Below are 24579 nucleotides of genomic sequence, written 5' to 3' on the forward strand. Positions count from 1 at the left end.
GTAGTACCGGTAACTGAAAAGATAAGGGAACATAGATTGAGGTGGTTTGGGTACGTAATGAGACGGGCCCTGGATGCTCCTGTAAGAACAAAACTTTGTTACTAAGAGCTCGACACAAAGAGAGGTAGAGGTACCGAAACTTACCTGGGAAAAGGTAGTTAAACAAGACTTAATGAAGTGGGATATAGATTGATGGACAGTGTGTCTTAGAACGGAATGGAGAAAAGCTATAAGCAGAGTGGAAGGTTAAACCCGTTGTTATTCCTATATTCCAGATGGTTCCTTTTTAGTCCTTTCCCTCTTCAACCCCCCCTCTCTTTCTTTTCACCTTCTTGTCTTTTATCTTATTTTCCCCTTCCCCAATTTTTTTATTTTTATTTTTTTTGTCTCCTCTTATTTATCATTGGATTAATCTACCATCGATCCCAATTAGCTTGGGTGAAAGGTGTTGTTGATGTTGATGTGAATTTAGGGGTGTGCATGGGTCGAACCGAACCGAATTTTTTGAAAAATTGAACCGAATTTGTTTAAACGGTGTGGTTCGAAAATAGTTCAGTTCAGTTCAAAATCGATTTGGTTCGGTTCGAAAATGGTTCAGTTTGGTTGAAAACGGTTCGGAAATGATTCGGGTCGACCTTATTATGAAAAGGAAAAAAAGTTAAAAATTAAAAAAATAAAGTAACAAAAATCAATTTGGTTCGGTTCGAAAACGATTCGGTTCGGTTCGGTTCAGTTCAAAAATGGTTCGGTTCTTGAACTGGTTCTAAAAATCAGTTCGGTTCATGAACTGGTTCTTTAAAAATCGGTTATTTTAAGGGCAGTTTGGTTCGGTTCATGGTTTGATTCAGTTTTTGGTTATTTTGCACATCCCTAGATGTGATGTTGATATATTTAGATTTTCTATTAATATTAATATTTCCTATTATTGTATTAATACTTTTGTAAATATTAATAATATTTTATTTATAATTTATTCTATTTTAATACAATATGAATGAAATATTCTAATTAAAGGAACATCAACCATAAATGCTTAGCTAATATGCTCATGGGGAGTGAGATGTTAATTTTAGGATAAAATGAGAGTTTAGTATTTTATAAATGGATAAATTACATAAAATCATCCTTACTTGGATGCGTTTTCAAAAAATCACTATTTGTTTACAATTAATTAACCCCTTATAGTATTATAAAAGAAAGAGGAAAATATTTGTCCTTTTAAAGAATATAACTTTGTGTCATTTTAGATTTTAACTATTGATTTCGTCATTTAACGGTTAAGATTTATTGGGTCAAATTTATTAATTAATTAGTAATTCGCAAAAAAACTCAATAAATCCTAACCATTGATTGAAGGAAATCAACGGTTAAGATTTAAAATGACATAAAATTATATCTTTTAAAAGGACACACGTTTTTCCCCAAAAAAGTAAACATATTTAGCAATTTTAAGATAAAAATCTCCCGGTTTCCAACCAATAATCAGCCACTTTAATCGTGGCCATATTGCTCTACCCTAGACGACTACCTTCCCACAATGCCACCCCTGAGACATTTTTTTTAGCGAAGAGAAAATTAACCAAGAGCTATTGTTACGATTCTGAAATTGAAATAAAAATTGTTGGGAGCAAGTCAAATTTAGTCAAATTTATATATATATATATATATATATATATATATATATATATATATAGGGTTTTATAATTCTCATTCAACATAAAAATTATAATTTTCCTACACACCATTCGATTTCCGTACTGACATGGGTTCTACATATAATTTTTTCTAACACATGGGTCTCACATGCTTTTTATCTCTACAACATGAGAATTGAATTCTCATTCAACATGAGAAAATCAAACCCCATATATATATATATCAAAACATTTTTATGTTATACTACAGAAATTTTGATATATATATATATATATATATATATATATATATATATATATATATATATATATATATATATATATATATATATATATAGAAGGTTGAGTGGTGGAATCGGTGGAGAATGAAATATCAGGCCGAACATGGCAACCGTGGAGCATGAATACAATGTCACAAAATATGGGGTCTTGATGACATGAACTAGCATATTATTTAAAATAGATAATTGGATTTTATGAAACTTATGTATAAGATTAAGCAAAAACATTCATATGATGTGTTGGAATAAGATCCCAACAAATGGGCTAGGTCCATTTTGGCACAAAAATGCTAGGCACAAGGTGGCTAGCTTCTTGTGCTTGCTGGATGTAACACCCTTAAATTTTTAACAATTTATAATAACATAAATTTCTAAAATCATAAATAACTGTGAAATTTAAATTAATCAAATTTGGAAAATGTTACCGCCGTACTTGTATTATGAACAAGTGTAAGGCTAAATTTATTATATTAAAATAAAATCAAAGACTAAAGTTTAACTAAAGGAAATATGTCTTACGCATTTATTAAATCTCATAAAATTTCTAAACTTTAGAACTAGCTAAAAATATCTGAGTCATTATCCTCACTGCCCACAGCTAGCCCCATCATTTGCAACCCGTTTCACTAAAAATCTACTCCCCCGAAGGATCATTGCAGCCAAATAACCACAAACAAAAACAGTCAGCCAAGCTGGTAATCCCAATTCAATATACTCTAAAAAAATATAACTCATAATAATCAAATCAAGTAATATAACTCAAAAATTCAAATCAAGTATCAACTCGTTATTAATCATATTAATCTTTATTTAGTCCATTTTAGTGGGAAGAGAACCATGGTAGACCCAGAAAATCCTGTTACCAGTCTATCCCGTGACCCGGGAAACCCTGTTGCCAGCCACGTATAATCAAAATTGGCCATATCAAAATATCAAATCCTAGTGTGTAGATCTCTTCCCAAAGTTGTTACTAGTACCCCGGGAAACCCTGTTGCCAGATATCACTTTGGGAAGAACGAAAAAAATCATTGTCACATTATGTAATATCGAAGGCATAAAGCTCAAAGGTTGTGTTCATTACTTTCAGGAGGTACCATTCCAAAAGCTATCTTCCTACTATTATTTATTACAATCACACACAATCAATAAAATTCAATCTTGTCACAATTCTTATAATTGGAAAATGTCCTCAAATATTTTCCATAATTTCCACATCAATTTAATCAAGAGGATAATTTTCAAATTCATTTTTTTCAAGATATCATAATTTTCAAATCCATTATCCATAAATATCATAATTTTCATATTCAACATCTACCAGAGTAAAACTCAAATCCAATCATCATATCATAATTTTTCAAATCATAATTCAAATATTCACATATATTAGAGTAAAGCCAAAGACAAATAATTAATTCAATTATTTTCTAGCGGTTAAAATAATTTAATTTAAATACCCTAAATGTTACATATAATATATGAAAATATCCTAAAATTCCCCAAAGATTAAGATTACATTTAACAAATTTAATATAAAATTATCTTACGATCAACTAGAGGATTATGTATACCAAATTTCATCTAAAACTAATTTAAGATGCCCTAAGGATCATGATTACCTGGTCTCTGTGTTTGATGACTTCTAGGAGGAAAAACGATTAGAGAAGAGAAGAAAAGCGCAATTGATAGCCAGAAAAATAATAATAAAATAAAATTTGAAATAACAAGAAAGAGAAGAAGAGGAGAAGATGGAGAAATATTGAGGATGGAAAGTGATTTGATTTGGTTAGGTTAAGCCTCTCTTTCTAGCCGAAGTTTTGTAACTGAGATATTAATTATGATAATATCAAAAGCCATCATACTTATTTCAATTATTGAAACTGCAGGTAATATCAATGGTCATCATAATTACGTTAATTATCATTAATATATTGTAATGGTCACATTTAAATGAAAATAATTGTTCATATTACCAATTAAATGATAACCAATACCACTAACATTCAGGTGTCAATCAAATATATCAATGTTTATAACACCACTTTATGCTAAACCCAACATGTCTGACATGATATAATTATACACATAAGGGTACACACTATTATTATTATTATTATTATTCTTCTTGGGTTATCACACTGGATCTAAGGGTGCCACTTGGTAAGTGGGTTAAGGGATAGAAGGAATCAAAAGACAGCTTACAATAGGCTATTTCTCACAACAAAATGGTGTTAACAAGAGGAAGAATAGCACAATCTTAAACATGGTGTGCATCCTAATGACAACAAGTGGTGTTCTAAAACTTTCTGACCTAAAGCAATTTTACATGGTGTATTTGATCCTGTTCTCTACAAAAATGAAGATTAAGTTACTGATTTATTTATCAAGCCTCTTAAATTAGTTACGTTTCAAAAGCTTAAAGGCTTACTTGGTGTATGTTCCATGGAGGATGATAAAGCATTTGAAACAAACATATGTTTAGGGAATGTTGAAAAGTCTCTTTGTTTATTGCGTGAGTTAGAAAATTGAATACGTGTTGTGATGAGTCTTTATTGGAAGTGTTAAGTGATTTTCTTATTAGTTATTATTGGGGTTGTGTGTCTCTTGATGTAATGTGTAATGTGTCATGTTCATTTTTCTCTGAGTTTTTGTATTGCTTATATAATAGGCTCATCACATTTCTTTATGAAATCAAACAATGTTACTTTTTTTAACATGGTATTAGAGCCTAATATTTGGAGATAATACTCATGTAATTGAAGAGGCCTCTTTAAAGGTTATTGTAACTCCAATACTTGAAGAAGCTTCCATAAAGTTTGCCTTTGAGGAGAAGCATGATGTTAAGACTCACACTTGAGGAAAGAATGTTAGAAATATAATTCAAGTGAGTTGAAAGTCCCAGAATGGCTAGAGAAGGACTAAGTGAGGATGATATAAATGAACAAGATCCATAGATTTACTGCTTAAGGTTTTGTGTTGATATATAATTTCAAGTCCACTTATTGTGAATTGTCATTTGACTCGTTTATGAAAGTATCACTTGCAAAGGATTTTTGGCTCTTCTTACCATTTTAACATGACATTGATAAGTATTACTAATTGTTAGTTAATTAGCCGAGAAATTTAATTAGTTATAATGCATATGTAAATAGTTAGTAATGAATTACAACACGTCATGTATTAGGCTTGTAACACACATTTATAAAGTTGAAAATGATCAATTTTTCATTCTTCAAATCCTTTTAATTCTCTCTTTAACTCTAATTATATTTATCAATAATAAGTAATTTAATTAAAAATACTATATTAAGAAATGTAAAATATTAGAGTATTATAATAAAATATTTTACTCTCATACCGCTATTATTTAATCGTGTCTCGTTCTATTATCTTTACTGGTATTACGAGCTTTTCTTACACCATTTGCATGTGAAATTAATCCTCACTCGGCACTATCATCTCTAAACATTTTCTTAAAGTTTTTCTTAAATCACATCAAACAGACACTTCTTTTTTATCCATTTTTATTGTTAGAAATTTAGAATTGCTTCTTGATCATTTTTTAATGAAACAGTTTTTAGAAACTAGGGTACCAAAATACAAATAAGACCTACATATCATGCGAAAAATACTTTAATATTTGAGAGAGAGAGAGAGAGAGAGTGCCAATTAATTCTAAAACAAATTAAAAATCAACATCCTAATTACAATAGAATTATGTAAATGAAACAATCCAGAGTTTACGGGAGAGGCAAGAGAAATGAAAAACGGCCAAAGTACCATAGTATGCATCTTACCTTCACACGTTATTCATTTCCCTTCCCCTCACCCCATTTTCCGTTTGAGCATTTTTTTTTTACATAAAGCCTTGGAATGTCAAACAAACAAACCTATAATGTTCATTTCATGCAAATATAGTAAATTACAAAAAATGCAATGTGGTGACAATTCTAGATAAGTGAGAGGACTTAACGACCACAATGGAAACCGTGGCACACAGAAAGAACAATAATGAGAATCAAGGCAATTATGATACCAAGAACTATTAGCTTGATCTTCATGTTCTGATACCACATCTTTCTCCTCAACTGGGTTCCCTGCTGCCTGAAATCTTGTGCCTGCAAAGCCATACCAATTGACATTCCAATTACAGCCCTTATCCAATTAAAGCCCTTTTTTTTTTGTTAAATGAAAACCAGGTTTTAACCATGACAATAAATGATAAGAAATCAACCCAATTCTCATGTAAGTTGCAATGAGAATTACTGAAAAATACTTCAGCCATGAGTAAAACTTAAAGTCAAAACCCAGAGTGTAAACTACCTGAAGGAGCTGGGTGTTGTGCAGAAAGAAATCACAATAAACAGGGTTACTATACATAAATTAAAAAACGATAACCATAAACACATTATGTCATCTTCGATAGTTTTATGATTTCATAAACTCATATGCTTGGATTTGGTTGCATCTGACAACAAAGCAATCTTACTATATTTCAAAATTTATTTTGCACATACGACAACGGAACTTGAAATTTATTTGTCAAATGTTGGTAGAAATTCCTATTTAAGATCATTTCCGGGGTTTTCACAGCATATGACATTAATCAACCAAACATATAAATGCAAAATCTGCTCCATAATGTCATAGTTCTATTTTCCATAACATTGCTTGTTTTGTTTATGTTTGAAAACAATAAAAGCATCTAACCTGATAGTGAAGGTTCTCGGTTTTATCCACCAAAACCTCAATCTTCTCTCCTCGATCAAGAACCTGCACATAAGATGTAATACAATGATTGGTCGTTTTAGATGAAATTCCACTAACCTCACAGACAATTGTTTTGGGTAGGAGGATGGAGGTGTACCAATTAACTTTTCCTTTGACACCCTCAAATTCTCCCCAAAAATGAAAGACTAAGCAAATTTTAGATAAACCACTCCCCATTAAACCCCAACTAGCGAGGATAAGGATGAGGACAACCCTTATATGCAACCTTACCCTTGCATACAGGAGATAATTGTTACAATCATCTTACAAACTTATTGTCACACTTTCTGACACACTCAATTATTTAAAACAGAAGTAATCATTATCTAGTATTTTTTTTCCCGATCAATAGACAAATTCCAATGATTACTTTTATATTATTAAGTACGTGAGAAGACTGTGAGAAAGAGTGTGACAGTAACATTTTCCATAAATATAGTAGTTCTATACCTTCTCAATATTTTCCATCATAACTTCTTTGACTTCCGAAACCTGAGCTTTCACTTTTGCAAGTTTGCTAACCTCCTCTGGATGTTCCACACAATACTGCATATGCTCCTTCAGCTTTGGTCTAAAGCATATATAAAATGAAAAGTTTATACTAGTGATATTCATAGTAGAGAGGCACGTTTATTTTATACAGCAAGGTAAATATAAGTACCTAAATTCTTTGTTAAGACTTTTTGCAGCTGCTGTTGTAGCTTTTCCTCCACCATATCGTTTAGTAAAATCCTCCTTGATACGTTCAAGAAAGGCCATTGGAACCTGTCGACCAACAGATTCCACTGCCACTACACAAAAAGCTACAAAAAAATAGATCATACCAGTCCAATTAATTATGTAACAAGTTCGACAGGAAAAGGAAAACAATAATGTATGAATTGAAATCATAAATTTCAAGATAGGTAACTGTTAAAAATAAGGAATCATAAGCAATTTCATTAAGAAAGGATTGCTGCACATTATTTTATTAAAACAAATAAGATTTCAATCGCTATGCATAAAATTGGCATTAAACTTCTTGAAAGGTCGTCAGAGTATAATTAGTAGTGTAGCATCAATATTGAACTTATTACTGGATGTGATACAGTAGTATAAAAGAAGAGAGCAAGTTGATCATGAAAAGTTCCCATACAGAATGTTATAAATCATACGTGAGACAAATAATTTTCAGGGTTAAACTTGAGAAGTAATGATATTCCGGCTTAAAGCCTACTACAAGGTCAAAGCAATGGTCTTCTTAAATCTCATTCTCAATACAATTTTACTAAGTACATTTGGACTGTTTTTCAAGAAAGATTAGAAGCTTTAGGGCCAAAATCTGTTTTACACAAAAAAAGAAAACAGACTAATTAGAATACTTGGCGGCCCGAAAAGGAGTAGTTTGCTCCCATTCAAAGATAGTTAAGATGCTTCTTCCAACAAACATATCGTCTTAAACCAAACTGTAAAATTAAGTGTAAGCTCTGTCCAGAGTGAAAGATAAGTATGATCACAGAATTCCTACGCACTTCACAGTCCCTATGAATCACAAGAGGTATATCTTATTCCCATTAAAATAATACCATATTAACAAAATGGTTTTTTTTTTTTTGGAAACTAATCCTAATTACCTCTTTGAGGCGAATCAGAACTCCCCGGTATCCCCACGGGTTCGACTCTTTGAGCCGCCTATGGGACTAATCCAGAGTTCGGGTGCGAGTCCAAGGATTACGGTACTTATGCCCCTCCCCAGATGGTTTTGTTACATTCTATTTGTCTTCTAAGAGTTTTATGACCGATGGGTAATAATACCATATCCAGTCAGTTTCATAAAACATTATCATAATTCTCTATAATTAACATAAGCAGAATAAAATCCACGGTTTCTACTCTTGTATTTATGTATAAGTAAATTGTAAATCAAAACACCATAAGAAAACAGCTTATGGAAGCACATTTACCATATATGCCAGAAATATTGAGAAATAACTAGCTTAACTTAATTAAACACATACATCACTATCAGATTTCCAAATTGATCATCTCCAAGAATCTCTTAACAAGACTGGCAGATGCGACTCTTTATGTTAGTCACATCAGTCTGAAAATTAATTTTAAGCATTCGTAATTAAAAACTCCCCCTAATACAAGTTTTTGACATAGAAACAAACAAGTAACAACATCCTGGTTCCAAAACTAACAGATTATTTATTCATTACCACTAAACTCAAAATCTAATGTTAGTAATACAAACAGTATATAACAGCATATTAAACCCCTTTCCAACCCCTCCATTTTTTTTTCTCAAAAAATAAAATAATTTTCCTATAAGGAGATTTTCACAATAAACTTAGCCAACGCTTGACAGTTGATTCAATAAAAAAATTAGATACGACTATCAACTTCAATCTTAATCGATAAGCAGCAATCTGATGATAAATTCAACCAATTTCAGCTCCAATGCTCATTTTTCATTTCTTTATTTAACATTTCACCATTTGAATTTTGAACATAACGAATATATAAGAGATTCGTTAAGCTGAAACACAGTTTACGGCTTTTCGTTGACATTTCCAGCTCCTAGATTTAACCACAGATGAACATTTCCACGATCATCGAACAATTTAAAAGAAAAATAAACCATAACAAAGGAACAGCCAACCAACTCTCACACCATATTTAAAAAAAGAAGAAAAAAAAAAGGAGTAAACCAAAAAGCAAAAAAATAAAAAAAAAAATGGTAAAGCAAAGCAAGGGAAGAGGGTGGTGATGAGAAAGGGTGAAAATGAAAGATTACTGAATCCATTATCGGCGAGGTAGTTGAAGGTGTGACCGTCGCAGGTGTAGGTGAACTTGTTGTTGGAGGCAGGGAGTTTCTGCAAACACTGCAAGGCTATGGTGGTGAAGTTGCCGCTGAAGTCAGTGTGCTCCGCGAGGATCAACGTCCCACGCGCCACGAAGCTGTAGATCAAGGATTGCTGCGCCATGAGAACTCAAAACTCTACCACTGATTCACACGCACAGAGATAGAGAGAGAGAGAGAGAGATTGAAAGAAGGGTTGTTGAAGAGAGAACAAAAATGTCAAAATGGGAAAGGTTTTGTTGTTGAGGAAGACAGAGAAAACGGAGAGAGAGAGAAAGAGGGAGGAGGTTGTCAAATTTGGGGGCTTAAATAAATGGAAACAGGCAAGGACAACGTCAGAGACTCGCACCATACTATACTATGAAAGTCACCTGATTCTAGAATACTATTCACAAGAATACGCGTTTTACTATATGTTTTTGTTGGAAAAGCATGTGAGATAAAAGTTATTTTCGTTAAATTTAAAATGACGTGATTTTAAAATTATAAAATTAAAAAAATATAAAGATAAAAATTAATATAATCTTGTAATATATTAGAATTGCAAAAATATTTTAATTTCTATCTTAAAAACATCATTTTAGACTCATCGCTGGAGATAATTTATTTTTAGAGAATTTTTTTTTTTTTTTTTAAGAACAATATAGTTTTGGGTTACCATATCGTCTTCGGAATTCCCCCGCGGAATCTTAAATAGCGTAATTTTGGGTTAATAAGAGGAGTATTTCTTTTTAATTATAACTCCATCAAATTCAATGCTCAATTGATCAAGGATTATAAGTTTATGAGTTTCATTTTCGTGATGTTGTATGTGAGAATTATTTTCTTTAAAAATATAATAATTATGTATTAAGAATAATATACAGTTATAATGATAAAATTATTTTTTTTCTTTCTTTCACGTCAGCTAACAATGTTTGAGGATAGAGAAAAAAAAAATTTAATATTATAATTATATATTACGATTAATACATAATATGTTTTTTTTTTTTTTTGCAGATAAGATTTTCTTTTCCAAAAATAATAAGAAGATTTCTATAAATATACGGGGTTTCATACTTCTCATGTGGCATGACAAGTGAAATTTTTTTACGTATCCTTTGATTTCTTTGTTGACAAATGTTTCGTATATAACTTTTTCTAACATATAGATCATGTATGACTTTTGTCTATATGACATAAGAAAATTCATCTTATATAACATGAGAAGAGAAGTATATAACTCAAATATATACCCCATCAAAACATCATTTCAAATCTCGCTTATTAATACAAGGATCTCATTTGTGATTTCAGAAATCCCAGGTCTATTTAAATTTTCAATTAAAAAAAACTTAGTAAAAAAAATAACAAAATAAATTCAAAATTCAAATAATTATAACGATATTTACAAATAAAAAGTCTCATTTTATATGAGATAGCTATTCCGTGCTTATGTTGTATAAAAAGTTGTTCCATCATTTTTTTCTTTTTTCTTTTTTTAATGGTGATGGATCTCCTTATATTATGTGTCTATGATATAAGATATTTACCTCTAATAACATGAGAAAAATAGAATTCAAAAAATATTGCAATGATGTTTCATTGATTATTCAATAGTTTATGACAGTGTATTGAATATAATAAGTGAATCATAAAAAAAGGTTATTAAAAGATCGTAATATCAAGACTTTTTTATTTTACTTCATTACTAGATAATACAATAAACTTGACGTTGCGTTTTGGTCAATTCTTAATATTTTATTATTAAAACTTAAATAATTGTCTTAGACCAATAGTTGGCTGCTGGATTGGTAGGAGTTTGTTGTGAATTCTACCGGGTGATAAGTGTTGTTTACTATCAAGTAAGCAAATTAAACCACGCAAATGAATGTATCAATAAGTATTATAAAATAAATGAGTTCAAGTAACGCGCCTCAACGAAAAAAATTGACTAAGAATAGCTCAAAATGGTTGAAGGTGATGATTGCTTTGATGAAACAATTATATAGGTGAAGTGTGTGTGTGATGAACGATTAATTAAAAAAAAAATAGTAAAGAAATAAAGATTCAAACTAAAGCAAGGGAAGAAATCAGCTTGAGAAATCAAATGGTCGCGGTTTATAAGTGGAAAGGAAAGGGTTTCGATTCGATCCACATTTGAAAGAGATTTAAATATCTTTATATTTGACTCATCCTGTACTCCGAATTAGTCTCCTCAAAAAGATAATTCGAATTGAGTTAACTTAAAAATAAAAATAAAAAATAAATCAGCTTGAGAAATGATTGGGAATCTATTTCCCATTACAGTTATGCATGCCAAGGAGGTTGCTTCTATCAACTGTACCCAATTTAACTACTTGAACTTTCCGTAATGCCATTTAACACACTGTTTTACTGCTTAAACACAATTCTATCCAAAATAGTAATTCAGACTTCATATTAAGTTTAGGTTCAATTAGTTATATGGGAATAATATTCATTCCCGAAGTTTTACCAATGTGTAAAACGCATTTTGCATATGCTTAATGATAAGTCCACTTATGGTGCTTCCCAGCAAACTTAAAACTTCAAGAATTTAGTCATGCTTAGCTGGAACATATATAAATTATCAGAATAGTAAAATCGACACTAAGCAAATTGAAATAGTCATTTAAGGTGCAGGTGCTTCTCTCTCATATATGTTGTCCTTTTTTTTTCCTTCTTTCTCTTTGTTACTTTTTCCTTCTACCTTTCTGCTTTCTCGTTGTCTCCTCTTTACCTTCCTCTTTCAGTTGCCCTTTCCTGTGCACAAATATCAGTCTCTTATACGAGCCCATAATAGTTTCCTCCCAACTCACTAGTCTGGGTGTCCGGGTTACCAAGGTGTAAATGGATAGCCGGGGTTCAAGCTTTCTGGTTGGGGCAGCGTGATTTGTGACGTCGACAACTCGGATTTGGTTAATCCTGATCGTTGCATATAGGATTCAGCCATGCTCCCTGGGCCGAGCTTCTTGAGCTTTGGTTTCTGATTTATGTTTTAGCCGATCTTATTTAGTCACGACGATTTGTCATAATGGAACCTCTTACACGGGCCCATAACAACATCCAAATCTCAACATCCAAAATAAGTCTCATAATCAATTCACAATTAACAATGTTCGCAAAATAGAGATAACAAAATATAAGTTTCAAATAAATGAACTTCATCAAAATGAGCAACAACAAGTGGACTGTCAAGTCCTGACATGCTCTAAGTGCCTATTTGGGAAGTCTTATTTTTAGTTTCTCTTCTCCTTATAAGCAAAAGCTTAACCAAACATATTTTTACAAAAGCTCTTTTATAAAAAAAAGTTTTCTGTAATAATGAATAAGAAATCAAAAGTTAAAAGCTCCAAAGAGGAGTTTTTTTGTAAAATATATACTAGTCTTTTATATTACTCATATTTATTTTGCAATCTCACCCTTATTCAGATTTATATTTACTAATTTATCCTAATAACAAATTATTTCATCCTCCCTTATTCAAAACCCTCGGAATAGCTTTATATAATCATCAAACAATTTTTAGCTTTATTTTTTAATTTTTTTTTAATTTTAGCTTAAAAGTAGCTTTTAACTTAAAAAAGATATTCCAAATAGGCTCTAAATGATACATTCATTCTTCAAGCAAGTTATCTTGGTTAAAATACCTATCGTTAAGCTCTCTTCCATCTCTGTCATCTCCAGTAGAATGCCAAATATGAATATTATATTATCATTAATTCAATCATTTGAATAATCTATTGAAAGTGTCTAGTTCTACTAAAAGAATTTAGCATAATAACATTAGGCAAAGAAGAACATATATTTATGTCAAAAAATATCATAATATCATATTCATAAGCATAAGTCAGTTTCATAAATTATGAACAAGGTCTAAATCATTTAATAAGCCATCAACTCAAGTTTATTTGTAAGAGAATAACAATTGTCTAATTTCAAAGAATAAGACCAATAGTCAAGTCACTTACAATAACGTATTCATATAATATCAAATTTCAATTAAGAACAAGCCCAACAACCTTTTTATGCAAATAAATATTTCAATGGTTTAATTTAAATTTATTTACCTTTTGTAGGCAATAACCATTTATGATATTACTCAATAAATTTTGTCGCATGAAATTGAGGAACTTGACCCGAAATTTTGAGGGCCAGGAGTTGAAACATGCATCGCATACAAATTTCAATTTTCTGCTAGGCTTCATTGATCATACAAGTAGTTATTACTTTTTTAATTTTAATACATATTTTTGGAGAGTGGGGGCGGGCTGCTATCCACGCCTTAAGTCCTTAACTAAGCCCCGCCACCGGTTGAATGATTATTATATTTAAGAAATCTCATTAATAATAATAATAATTATTATTATTATTATTATTATAATTATTATAATTATTAATATTATTTAATGTTACGCTGAGAAAGTCTACACCCGACATTCTGATTTTCTTATTTTCTTTTTTATATGAAATTTGATCTGGTTGTTAGAAAAGAAAGCGTAATAAGTCCGTACAAGCTATTCCGTTGTGTTATTTCATAATTAATTGTCATTATGAACCAAATCGTTAATTTTCGTGCGTTCAATGCCATTGGCTCATTGTTATTAATTCAATAGGATATGCTAAACTAATGGTCATTGTATTATTAAATTTTTAATAAATTGAATAAAGTCTCTCTTTTTTTCTCTTTTTGGTCCATAAAAAATTACGGTACTAACTTTCGTCTCTTAAAAAAAAAGTTAACTTTTGATTTTTGACGGACTAAAAGGACTAAATTAAGTTTTTATTGAATTTCTGAGGGACAACATTTTCAAAGAACTAGAATTCTAGAGTGACCAAAAATTAACTTTTTTTATTGTAAGAGACGAAAGTGAAAATTGAGTTAGGGACCAAGGGGCTTGATAAGACTTAAACTTTCTCACATCGAGGGGAGAATTCCTCCTTAACCAAGATTATGAAAATACTTCTTTGTTAATCTTGATAGAGAAATTATAGTCTTATGTAACCATACTCTTCCTCCTAAAACAGAAAAATACTCACAAAGCAAATACACATTTTGCATCACACACTCACACAACATAATCTAACAATAAAATCTTATTACTTATCAATTATAACAACCATATAAGCTATAACAACCTTCCAAGTCTCTACCTAATTTCTCTCACTTGTCTAACAACATACTAATTACCCATATGTATCATTCCACACCCTTTAACAAACACCTTGTGGATAGGTAAACTTGCCAAAATCCTGCACGTAAACACACCAAGCAAACACATTTGTTATTCCTTTTAATGCTCCAAATGCCACAATGTATTTAGCCCAACCCATCCCAACAACTTCAAATGCTACTAAGAAAGCAACATTTTCATCAACCTTAGTATATTTTTACATTAGGCAGAGTGTCACAATCCATTTTGTAGACCAAGCTTCAATTTTTTTTTCTGCACAAAGTACAGCTCCACAGGAAAATATATAGCCAATGGCCAAAAGCTTAAGGCTCCTAACACTCCTAGAACTTGATTGAAGTAAGGAAAGAGGATTACAAGTCCAGTCATGGAAATCACATAGGCTGTTCGAAAGCATATCCTTGTTAAGAGGTTTCCTGGTGTTTGATTTCCAAAAGGTGCATATCCATAGCATGCACAACAGAGGTAGAAAAATGTTGTAATGAAGACAGCAATCAAGGAGGCTTTTCCATGGTATTGTTTTCTGGTGGACGTGACTCTAGAGTGTCCCTGTATCTCAAGGAGGATAACTGTGTATGGATAGGTAAAGGCAAAATCACCAAGTGCTTGGAAGACTAACCTTAACTTGTCCGCGATATTTGAAGCCGGTACTCCAGTTACACCCCCCATAATTCTTCCATTTCTACTATTGTTTTAATGCCAAGTCTTAGTCCAATAGATGAGTATGTAAAGGAAATTATGGCCGCAACAACATAAACCCATGCCATGTTGTGGAAATCTGATATCAATGACATTACCACCTGAACAAGTCCAAACATCGTCATATGCATGGTATCCCTATATTCACAAGTAGTCTGATGCCCTTCCTTGTGAGAAGAATTAGATTTTAGACACTCTCTCAAACAGGTTGTTGTGCTAATCAGAACATAAACAAATTTCAATGCCTTAAATGTAAAAGCTTTAGCCAAAGGAGCATCTTCTCCAAGAAGCTTGTATGGAACCATTCTAGTAATCACTAAGCATACTACCATGTACAAAGAAATACATATTAAGAGGCTTCCCATTATGCTTATTGGTAAATTTTGTTGTGGCCTCTTAGATTCTTTTGTAGAATCGGCAACTGCGTCCCATCCAACATATGCAAAGAATACTACGGTAGCTCTGGTGAATATGCTTTTTGCACCTTTTGAAACAAAAGGAGACCAGTTGGAAACATCAAACTCAAAAGCTACAGCAAAAATGACAATGATAACAAAGACAACCTTGGTCACTGTCATAAATGAATTTACCGCTGATGATTCTTCAACACCCAAAAAGAGAATTAAAGTGAGAAGAATTAGGAGAACTGGAGCGAAGACATTGATGGATAACACGTCTCCAATATTTTTGCTACCATAAATCTGAGTTGTTTGGTGGCTTGAGACATCACTAGGCTCAAAATTTCTACCCCCAGGATCCCATAAATAATTCCAAACAGCATCCATTCTCAGAGACATTTTCTGAAAAATTTTCTGAAAAATTTTCAGTGCGTTGGTTAAGACATGACTGTTGTCACATGTTGGTCCGTCATTTGCCAGCCCAAAATCAGAGACTTCAGCCAACCATTCCTTGTGACCTTGGAAGCCATCCTTATTAAGACTTTCCACAGCAACAACAATGCCCGTGCTAGGTTTGGCAGCAACCAGTGATTGGTCATCAATCCAACCCTTAAAAACTGATCCAGAACCACCTTCTCCTAACACACTGTCCGTAGAAAAATTTCTAGTGGGAGTCATAAGTTCTATGAAAGCAAAGCTTTTCAGATTGGATGATTATAAGATCTCATCCTCACTCCGTGGAGTCTAAGGCACCGAGACCGTTGAGACCTTACTACTTGGGCCGCTGAGATCATTTGCATCGTCATTTACATACTTTGAACTTAACCCAGATGTTGGATCTGGAGAATTGATGCGCATCTGGTTTTCCAGATCTGGGTTAGCAACGAGAAATTCCGATGAAGAAGCGACGACCTTAATATCTGGCTTCGCGAAAGAAAACTCTGAAGGAACTGGGTCGACATTAGTTGAATCCGATGCAGGTTGAGTAGATGACACAATGGAGGGTGTGATTTTAGATTCAATACTGGTAAGTGATTGAATCATTGACCGCATCTGTGTATGCATTTGTTGCTGGCTTCCTAATATTTGCTTCAAAACAGCTTCATATTTGTGGTATGGTTGGAAGGAGCCAACGATGATTGTTCTCTCAACGAAAGCACCAATTGATAAGATTTAAACTTTCTCACTTTGAGGGGAGAATTCCTCCTTAACCAAGGTTCTGAAAATACTTCTTTGTTAATTTTGATAGAGAAATTATAACTTTATATAGTCATACTCTCCCTCCTAAAACAGAAAAATGCTCACAAGGTAAATACATATTTTGCATCACACACTCACACAACAGAATCTAACAATAAAATCCCATTACCTATCATTTATAACAACCATATAAGCTATAACAATATTCCAATTCACTCTCTAATTTCTCTAACTTGTCTAACAATATACTAATTACCCATATGTATATGGGCTTTACTCCCATAAATTTTAGACGTATTTGACAAAGATTGTTCTTCGGTCTTCATTATTTTATTTTGAGACCTAATATTCGGTACACCGTCCATTGATATTTCTATTGTTATTATTATTAAACTTTTTCTCGCTTCTTCTCCTCTCACACACACACACACACTAATTGTATTAGCTCTTTGCAGGTGGCAAATGTAACTGTCTGTGTCAACTCGATCGGTTCATTACGGGATAAGCGAGTCTAGTCTATATTAGGTCAGACTTGACTTATTACAAATAGTAAAATAGAATAGGCTTAGACTTTTAACAAAACCTATTTAGAAAATAGGCTATAGGCTTTTTTTGTACAAGTCGGGCCTATAAGCCTACACGTCGGCCTGTAAGCCTACAGGCTAGCCTATATCATATTATCTATTTTAAATAAAATAAATAAAATTATTATTTTAATAATTTTGAATAGTAAAATAATATTATTTTAGTTTTCTTTTAATTGTTGAATGTTTAATAGGCTTAAACAGGCTAACAGGCTTAGGCCAAAGCTTTTATTTTTAAAATATAGGTAATACCAGACTTATAATTTAGGGCCTACACAGGTTAACGATATGTCCTATTTAAGCCAAAGCCTAGCCTAGCCTAGCCTCTTTACACCCCCAGTGTTAATGACTTAATGGTAAAATAAAATTCGGGAAAACAAATACATCAAGATGCAATAGACAATTATTATAAGAGTAAATACCCTTTTGGGTCCTTAACAATTTCACGATGCCCTCTTTGGTCCCTTGTAACAAAAAAGGCCACTCGTGGTCCCTTTAATTTGAAAAAATAAGCCACGTTAGTCCTTCTGTTAGTGGAGTTCAAATGGTGTCATTAACGTTGCTTACGTGTAACGTTAAGTGGCTGACTCATTCCACATAGGATCAAAAATGACGTCGTGCAACCTTCTGACTTTTTTCTTTTTCTTCTTCTTCTTCTTCTCTGCAATACAAGTCTATTATAATGGTAAATCTGTTTCATATCATAAACAAGAAAGAAGAAGGAAAAAGAAGAAATAATTCTCATTAATTGGAGACGAGAATAAAAAACTAAAAGTAAAGAGAGGCCTTGAGCTTCTGCTATTTATACAAAAGAAACTAATTGTATTGTAACTAACTAAACTCTGAAACTAATTATAGCTAGGTAACTAACTAAACTGTCATATTAAATTACAATGGATTATTGGGCTCACTGCTGGTGGGCTTGCTGTTGGGCTTGATCTGTAACACCCTCCCCCACAAGCTGGGCTGTGTATATCAAGAAGGCCAAGCTTGCCCATAAGCTGTTGAAGGAAGAGGGATGAAGTGCCTTAGTAAATATGTCAGCTTTTTGATCAGTGGAAGAAACGGGTAGAAGATGCAGTAAACCAGCCGTTATCTTTTCTCTGGTGATGTGACAATCCAGTTCGATATGCTTTGATCTCTCATGGAAAACAGGATTGTGGAAGAGGTATATGGCAGATTGGTTATCGCAAAATACTACTGCTGGTTTTGGTTGTGGAACATGGAGATCGTTGAGGAGATAAGATAGCCATTGTAATTCACAAGTAATGGCTGCCAACGCTCGATACTCTGCTTCAGTGGAGGATCTGGACATTGTAGATTGCTTTTTAGAACGCCAAGAGATGAGTGAAGGTCCAAGAAAAACACAAAGGCCAGTAACAGACCTTCTTATGTCTGGGCAACAAGCCCAGTCAACATCTGCGAAGCTACTGAGTGTTAAGTCATTGGAGGTAGGGAAGAACAATCCCTTGGCGGGTGAGCTTTTCAGATAACGGAGGATACGATGTGCAGCATTTAAGTGGATATCAGTAGGAGCAACAAGAAACTGGCTTAACTGTTGGACACTGAAGCTGATGTCTGGTCTGGTGGTGGTGTGGTGCAAGAGCCTACCAATGAGGCGACGATATAAGGAAATATCAGAGAGGGGTTCACCCAACTTGCGATGGAGTTTCAATGAAGGATCCATCGGAGTTGAGGCTGGTTTGGCTGCTGTGAGACCAGTGTCTGAGAGTAGTTCAAGAGTGTATTTTCTCTGATTTAAGAGAATTCCATATGAAGAGCGAGTAACTTCCAGTCCCAAGAAGAATCAAAGGGTGCCCAGATCTTTTATTTTGAATTTGCCATCAAGGAAAGCCTTTACTCTCTTAATCTCATTCATATCATTGCCTGTTAGGACAATATCATCGACGTACACAAGAAGAGCAGTAAAAGAAGCATCAGCTTTCCTAGTGAACAATGAAAATCAGCTGAAGACTGGAAGTATCCAATGGAAATTAAGGAAGTAGAGAGTTTGGAATACCACTGTCTACTGGCTTGTTTAAGTCCATACAAGGACTTTTGTAATTTGCAGACTTTTGAAGGATCAGAACATGTAATGCCTGGAGGAAGAGTCATGTAAACCTCTTCATAAATCCCCATGCAAGAAGGAATTATTAACATCTAATTGCTCCAAATGCCATTTCATGCTAGCAGCAAAGGAAAGAAGCAAACGAACTATATTGAGCTTGGCAACAGGACTGAATGTGTCCAAATAATCAAGACCCTCTGTTTGTGTGTAACCTTTAGCTACAAGACGGGCCTTATGCCTTTCGATGTTCCCATATGCATGGTATTTAACTTTATATACCTACTTTCACCCAATTGTGCGTTTGTTAGGAGGAAGATGAACAAGAGACCATGTGTGGTTGCTTTGAAGAGCAGAAATCTCACTTTGCATTGCTTTCTGCCAACAATCATGTTTTGAAGCTTGGGCATATGTTTTTGGTTCAGTTTCAGCAGAAATGGTTAGACAGAAATTTTTATATATGGAAGAACAAGGATTGTAAGAAAGAACATCAGAAATAGGATAAAGAACATTTCGAGATAGACTTGAGTTACCTGAACAAATAGATGATGACTGCTTGCTGGATGTGGTTGATAGACTACAGTGATAATTGTTAAGGTAAGAAGGTGGATGTCTGTCTCTTTGGGGTCGAGATGGAGCAACAGGTTGTTGATCTGGTATAGGTAAAGGAGAATTAAGGTTTTGTGTGATGAATTCTGGTGCAAGTGTGGGATCATGTTGATTTGGTATGTGATGAGAAGAAGGTGTATGTTCAGGATATTCAATTTCAGGTTCCTCATTGGTGGAAGGTGTAGAATGCTCACTGTTAAAAAATGTAGGTTGCTCATTTTGGAAAGGGAAATGTTTCTCAAAGAACACAACATTTCTGGAAACAAAATTTTTTCTGGATTTTATATCAATTAGAATGTATCCTTTTATTCCTTCTTGATAACCAAGGAACATGGCTTTTATAGCTCGAGGGGAGAATTTTTGTCTGTTAGCTTTGAGGGTGGAGGCATAGCATAGGCAACCAAAAACTTTTAGATGATTGAATGTTGGAGGTGTATTGTAAAGTTTCTGGTATGGTGTTTCATTGTCAAGTATAGGAGTTGGAAGTCTGTTTATAATGTGTACAGCTTGGGTAATTGCAAAGGACCAAAACTGAAGTGGAATGTGGGATTGAAAAGCAATGGCTCGAGCAACATTCAATATGTGTTTATGTTTTCTTTCTACAATGCCATTCTGTTGAGGGTTTTCTACACAGCTTTTCTGATGTAGAATTCCTTTGGTACTGTAGTAGTCGTGCATGATAAATTCAGGGCCATTGTCACTTCTTATTGATTTCACAGTTATTTGAAATTGATTTTCAATGAAGTTGATGAATTCTTGAAGTTTGTTACGGGTTTCAGATTTTGTTTTAAGAAGGATGGTCCAAGTGAACCTGGAATAATCTTCAACAATGGTTAAGAAATATCGATAACCTTGAATGGAAGGCAAGGAATATGGGCCCCATATATCAACATGTAAAAGTTGAAATATGCTGTCAGTTTTGGTGATGCTTAAAGGATATGGCAAATTGTGTTGTTTTGCAAGGTGACACAAGGAGAAATATCTTTACAGGAAATGAAAGGAAATTTTATTGATATTTGTTTCAATGTTGATTGAGATACATGTCCTAGTCTAAGATGCCATAATGAAGCATCCTCTTTGGAACAATTATTGGAAACTGACTTGGTATTTACAATTGTAGAAGGCTTATCAGGATCTGCTTTATTCATCACTTGAGGTTTGTATTGGAGTCTGTATGGTGAATTCCTCATCACGTATAATCCATCAACCTCATCAGCTAAACCAATCATCATATTCGATGGTATCTGTTTAATAACACAAGAAGAATCACGAAATGTCAGACAACAAGAAATGGTTCGAAGAAGTCTTGTAATAGATACAAGATTCACTTTAAAGGTTGGAACATATAATACATTATGCAAAGTAAGAGTAGGAGAGATGTGTACTGTCCCAGAAAAGCAAGCAAAAGATTGAGAAACATCAGGAAGTGAAATGGCTATGGGTGTGATATCTCTGAGATCAGAAAATTGGGACTTCAAGTAACTGATATGGTCAGTGGCTCCAGTGTCAAGGAGCCATCTGCCTATTGGATTACCTGATGTATTGGCATTCAATGTTGTTGTTTGTACCAAGTTAGTCGAACTAATTGGTGTTTCTGTGTTGATCGGGCTTTGCTTGTATGAATTGCTCAAAAGGTTCTGGTATTCTTCTTGTGAAATGGTGACATTACTAACTTCCAGTCCTTCTTCAATGGATGTTTCACCATGGCTATCAGCAAAATTTGCAGCAAATCTGGTTCTATATCCATGTGGAAATCCGTGTTTCCTATAACAAGTATCTATAGTGTGGTTTGTCCTTCCACAATGGGTGCACATTTTTACATTGTTTCCACGTCCTCTTCCAAAGATGTTGGAAGATCCACGTCCTCTTCCTTGTAGATAGTTTCTTCTTTGATTATCTGGCATGTAGCTTCCTCTCTGATTATCTGCTGTGCTGAGAAATACTTTTGGGTTAACAGTTAATTGGTTCAAACCAGATTCACATTGGATCTGTCTTTCTTGTTGGACAATTAGGGAAAATACTTTGTTGATATCTGGCATTGGACTAATCAACATCACTTGAGACCTCACATGAGAATACTGCTCATTGAGTCCCTTAAGAAATCTCACTATACAATCTTGTTCTTTATATTCACGCATCAACCTGTAACCATTACAAGAACATCGCACTGTACAACTACATGATGGTGATGGCCTTAAATTGTCAAGCTCATCCCACATGATTTTTAAATATGTGAAGTAATCAGTGACAGATTTCTCACCTTGCTGCATCCGATACATTTCTTCATTCAAGTCGGATATTCTGAAAATGTCAGCATGAGAAAATCGTGCCTTGAGATCTTTCCACGCATCTTTTGCTCGATCAATCCAAAGAATGGATCTTGCTATGCTACTGTTGATGGACCGGTGAATCCAAGCTAAAACAATGGTATTACACCGCTCCCATGCTGGAAAAATTGGGTCATCAGCATTCGGTTTTTCTATAGTGCCATTAATAAAACCAATTTTGTTTTTGGAGAGAAGTGCCATGCTCATAGATCTTACCCAAGAATGGTAGTTGGTCAGATCTAAGGGTTGAGTTACCAACACCAAAGCTGAACTTTCATTAGAATGTAGGAAGAAAGGATTACTAGGGTTCGTATGGTAATCTGGAAGAAGAATAGCCATGATGGAAGAATGAAAGCAAGAAAAGAATAAGAAGAAAAACGAAATGAAGCAGAGATAGAGAAAGAAGAGTTTTGCAGCGGAATTCTTGGTTACCAGAGCCAAAGAAGCTCTGATACCATATTACAATGGTAAATCTGTTTCATATCAGAAACAAGAAAGAAGAAGGAAAAAGAAGAAACAATTCTCATTAATTGGAGAAGAGAATGAAAAACTAAAAGTAAAGAGAGGCCTTGAGCTTCTGCTATTTATACAAAAGAAACTAACTGTATTGTAACTAACTAAACTCTGAAACTAATTATAGCTAGGTAACTAACTAAGCTGTCATATTAAATTACAATGGATTATTGGGCTCACTGCTGGTGGGCTTGCTGTTGGGCTTGATCTGTAACACCTTCCACATTTTGTTGACCAAAATGCAGGAAAAAGCGAGGAAGCCTCCTCATTCAACTGCAGCACAGTAACAGAACACGCTAATCCCAGAAAGCTAAAAACTTGAACCCACCATTGCAACCCATATAAATCGTCTCACAACATCAGCTGTCCCTTGAACCATTTCTTCCCTGCCTCTCCAGGAGTTTGAGTAGCAGCCAAGACCTGTTTTAATGTAAATTGTGCACCTTAGATCAATAACATAGTTTCATTGATAAATTTCTTCAAACTGGTTTATAAACACCATTTCCTAGAAGGTAGTAAAACTCACTTCTATGAAATATTACCAATAACTTACCTCCACAAAACCATCTCAAAAGTTCACGCCATTTCCAAAATTATATATGCGAGACAAGTGGCCATTGAGGGAGAAAAAATTGAACTGTGTTAAAACGAATTATGGCCACTCTTATTGAGTGGGAATCTTGGCTACTGTACCGAGGAAGAAGTCTATGTTTGATACATGGGTATGAGATAACCACAGGCATCACATATTCCTCAATTGTGCCTTAAACGCATTATGTTCTGTTGACACGTGATACCCCTCATAACATGTGGAAGGGTATATCTAGAAATTCTAAGCTGGATATTTTAAATATGCTAAGTGCACCTAAACAGGGGCATAATACATTCCTAGCAGTGTAAGGGGACTAATAATTAATATGTCAAACAGGAGATTCCTAAATTTCAATGCATCCAACTTGTAGATACCTGGGATTCTAAGATGGTGTTTAACTTAGTTGCGACATGAATTCACCTTAAATTCAAAATCAAATTCTGAAAATAGATCAAATTTATAGCGTGGGGAATCGGAAAAGGGGCTCTAAAAGTAGGATGTGCTTTTGACTCGGCTTCTGTCCAAGTAGTCCATAATTTGTAATCTGCTGCTATTCTATAGCTGTCTACTTTATCACTACTTTGTTTCTAAATTTTTACTTAGTTGCTGAAATTTCTCTTTGCTTTGGACATAGCTTTTAATGTGATATATATATTTTTTTATCTAGTGAATTTAGCCCAACATACAAAACAATAGTAATTACATTGGATTAGAAGAATCCATTGCATTTTATCAATTTTATAATCATCTCTGCATCTGTAGGAAATGATGAGCTTCAGAGTTCAGTGTCCGATGAAGATGATGCAGCTCTTTAAGGTTACGGTAGAGTGCTTCTACTTGTAAATTTTT

General features: G+C 33.6%; 1 protein-coding gene across 3 annotated transcripts; it reads right to left on the minus strand.

Moving 5' to 3' along the window:
• Window positions 1–5674: 5674 nt before the first annotated feature.
• LOC133304648 (vesicle-associated membrane protein 722-like) lies at window positions 5675–9884 on the minus strand. Of its 3 annotated transcripts, none has more exons than XM_061504698.1 (5): window positions 9600–9884; window positions 7368–7509; window positions 7157–7277; window positions 6647–6709; window positions 5675–6054 (listed from the first exon to the last, which is right to left on the minus strand). In XM_061504698.1, exons 1-5 carry the CDS (start codon window positions 9673–9675, stop codon window positions 5905–5907), a joined length of 552 nt encoding a protein of 183 aa, XP_061360682.1. In that variant the 5' UTR covers window positions 9676–9884; the 3' UTR covers window positions 5675–5904. The 3 variants fall into 3 exon arrangements, with proteins under 3 accessions (XP_061360682.1, XP_061360681.1, XP_061360679.1); XM_061504697.1 differs by having other exon boundaries at window positions 9486–9884; XM_061504695.1 differs by having other exon boundaries at window positions 7368–7523; window positions 9476–9884.
• Window positions 9885–24579: the final 14695 nt, after the last annotated feature.

The sequence above is a fragment of the Gastrolobium bilobum genome, unplaced genomic scaffold (genome assembly GCF_033153095.1).
Source record: "Gastrolobium bilobum isolate Gb01-03AN ecotype WA unplaced genomic scaffold, APGP_CSIRO_Gbil_v1 utg3506, whole genome shotgun sequence".
NCBI classification, from domain to species: domain Eukaryota; kingdom Viridiplantae; phylum Streptophyta; class Magnoliopsida; order Fabales; family Fabaceae; genus Gastrolobium; species Gastrolobium bilobum.

Coding starts and splice junctions, on each gene's coding strand:
- LOC133304648 (XM_061504695.1), bottom strand. CDS start 9,675: ATGGCGCAGCAATCCTTGATCTACAGCTTCGTGGCGCGTGGGACGTTG. Junction 6,710..7,156: donor TGATGGAAAATATTGAGAAG/GTATAGAACTAC, acceptor TCTTATGTGCAG/GTTCTTGATCGAGGAGAGAA. Junction 6,055..6,646: donor CCGAGAACCTTCACTATCAG/GTTAGATGCTTT, acceptor ATGGCTTTGCAG/GCACAAGATTTCAGGCAGCA.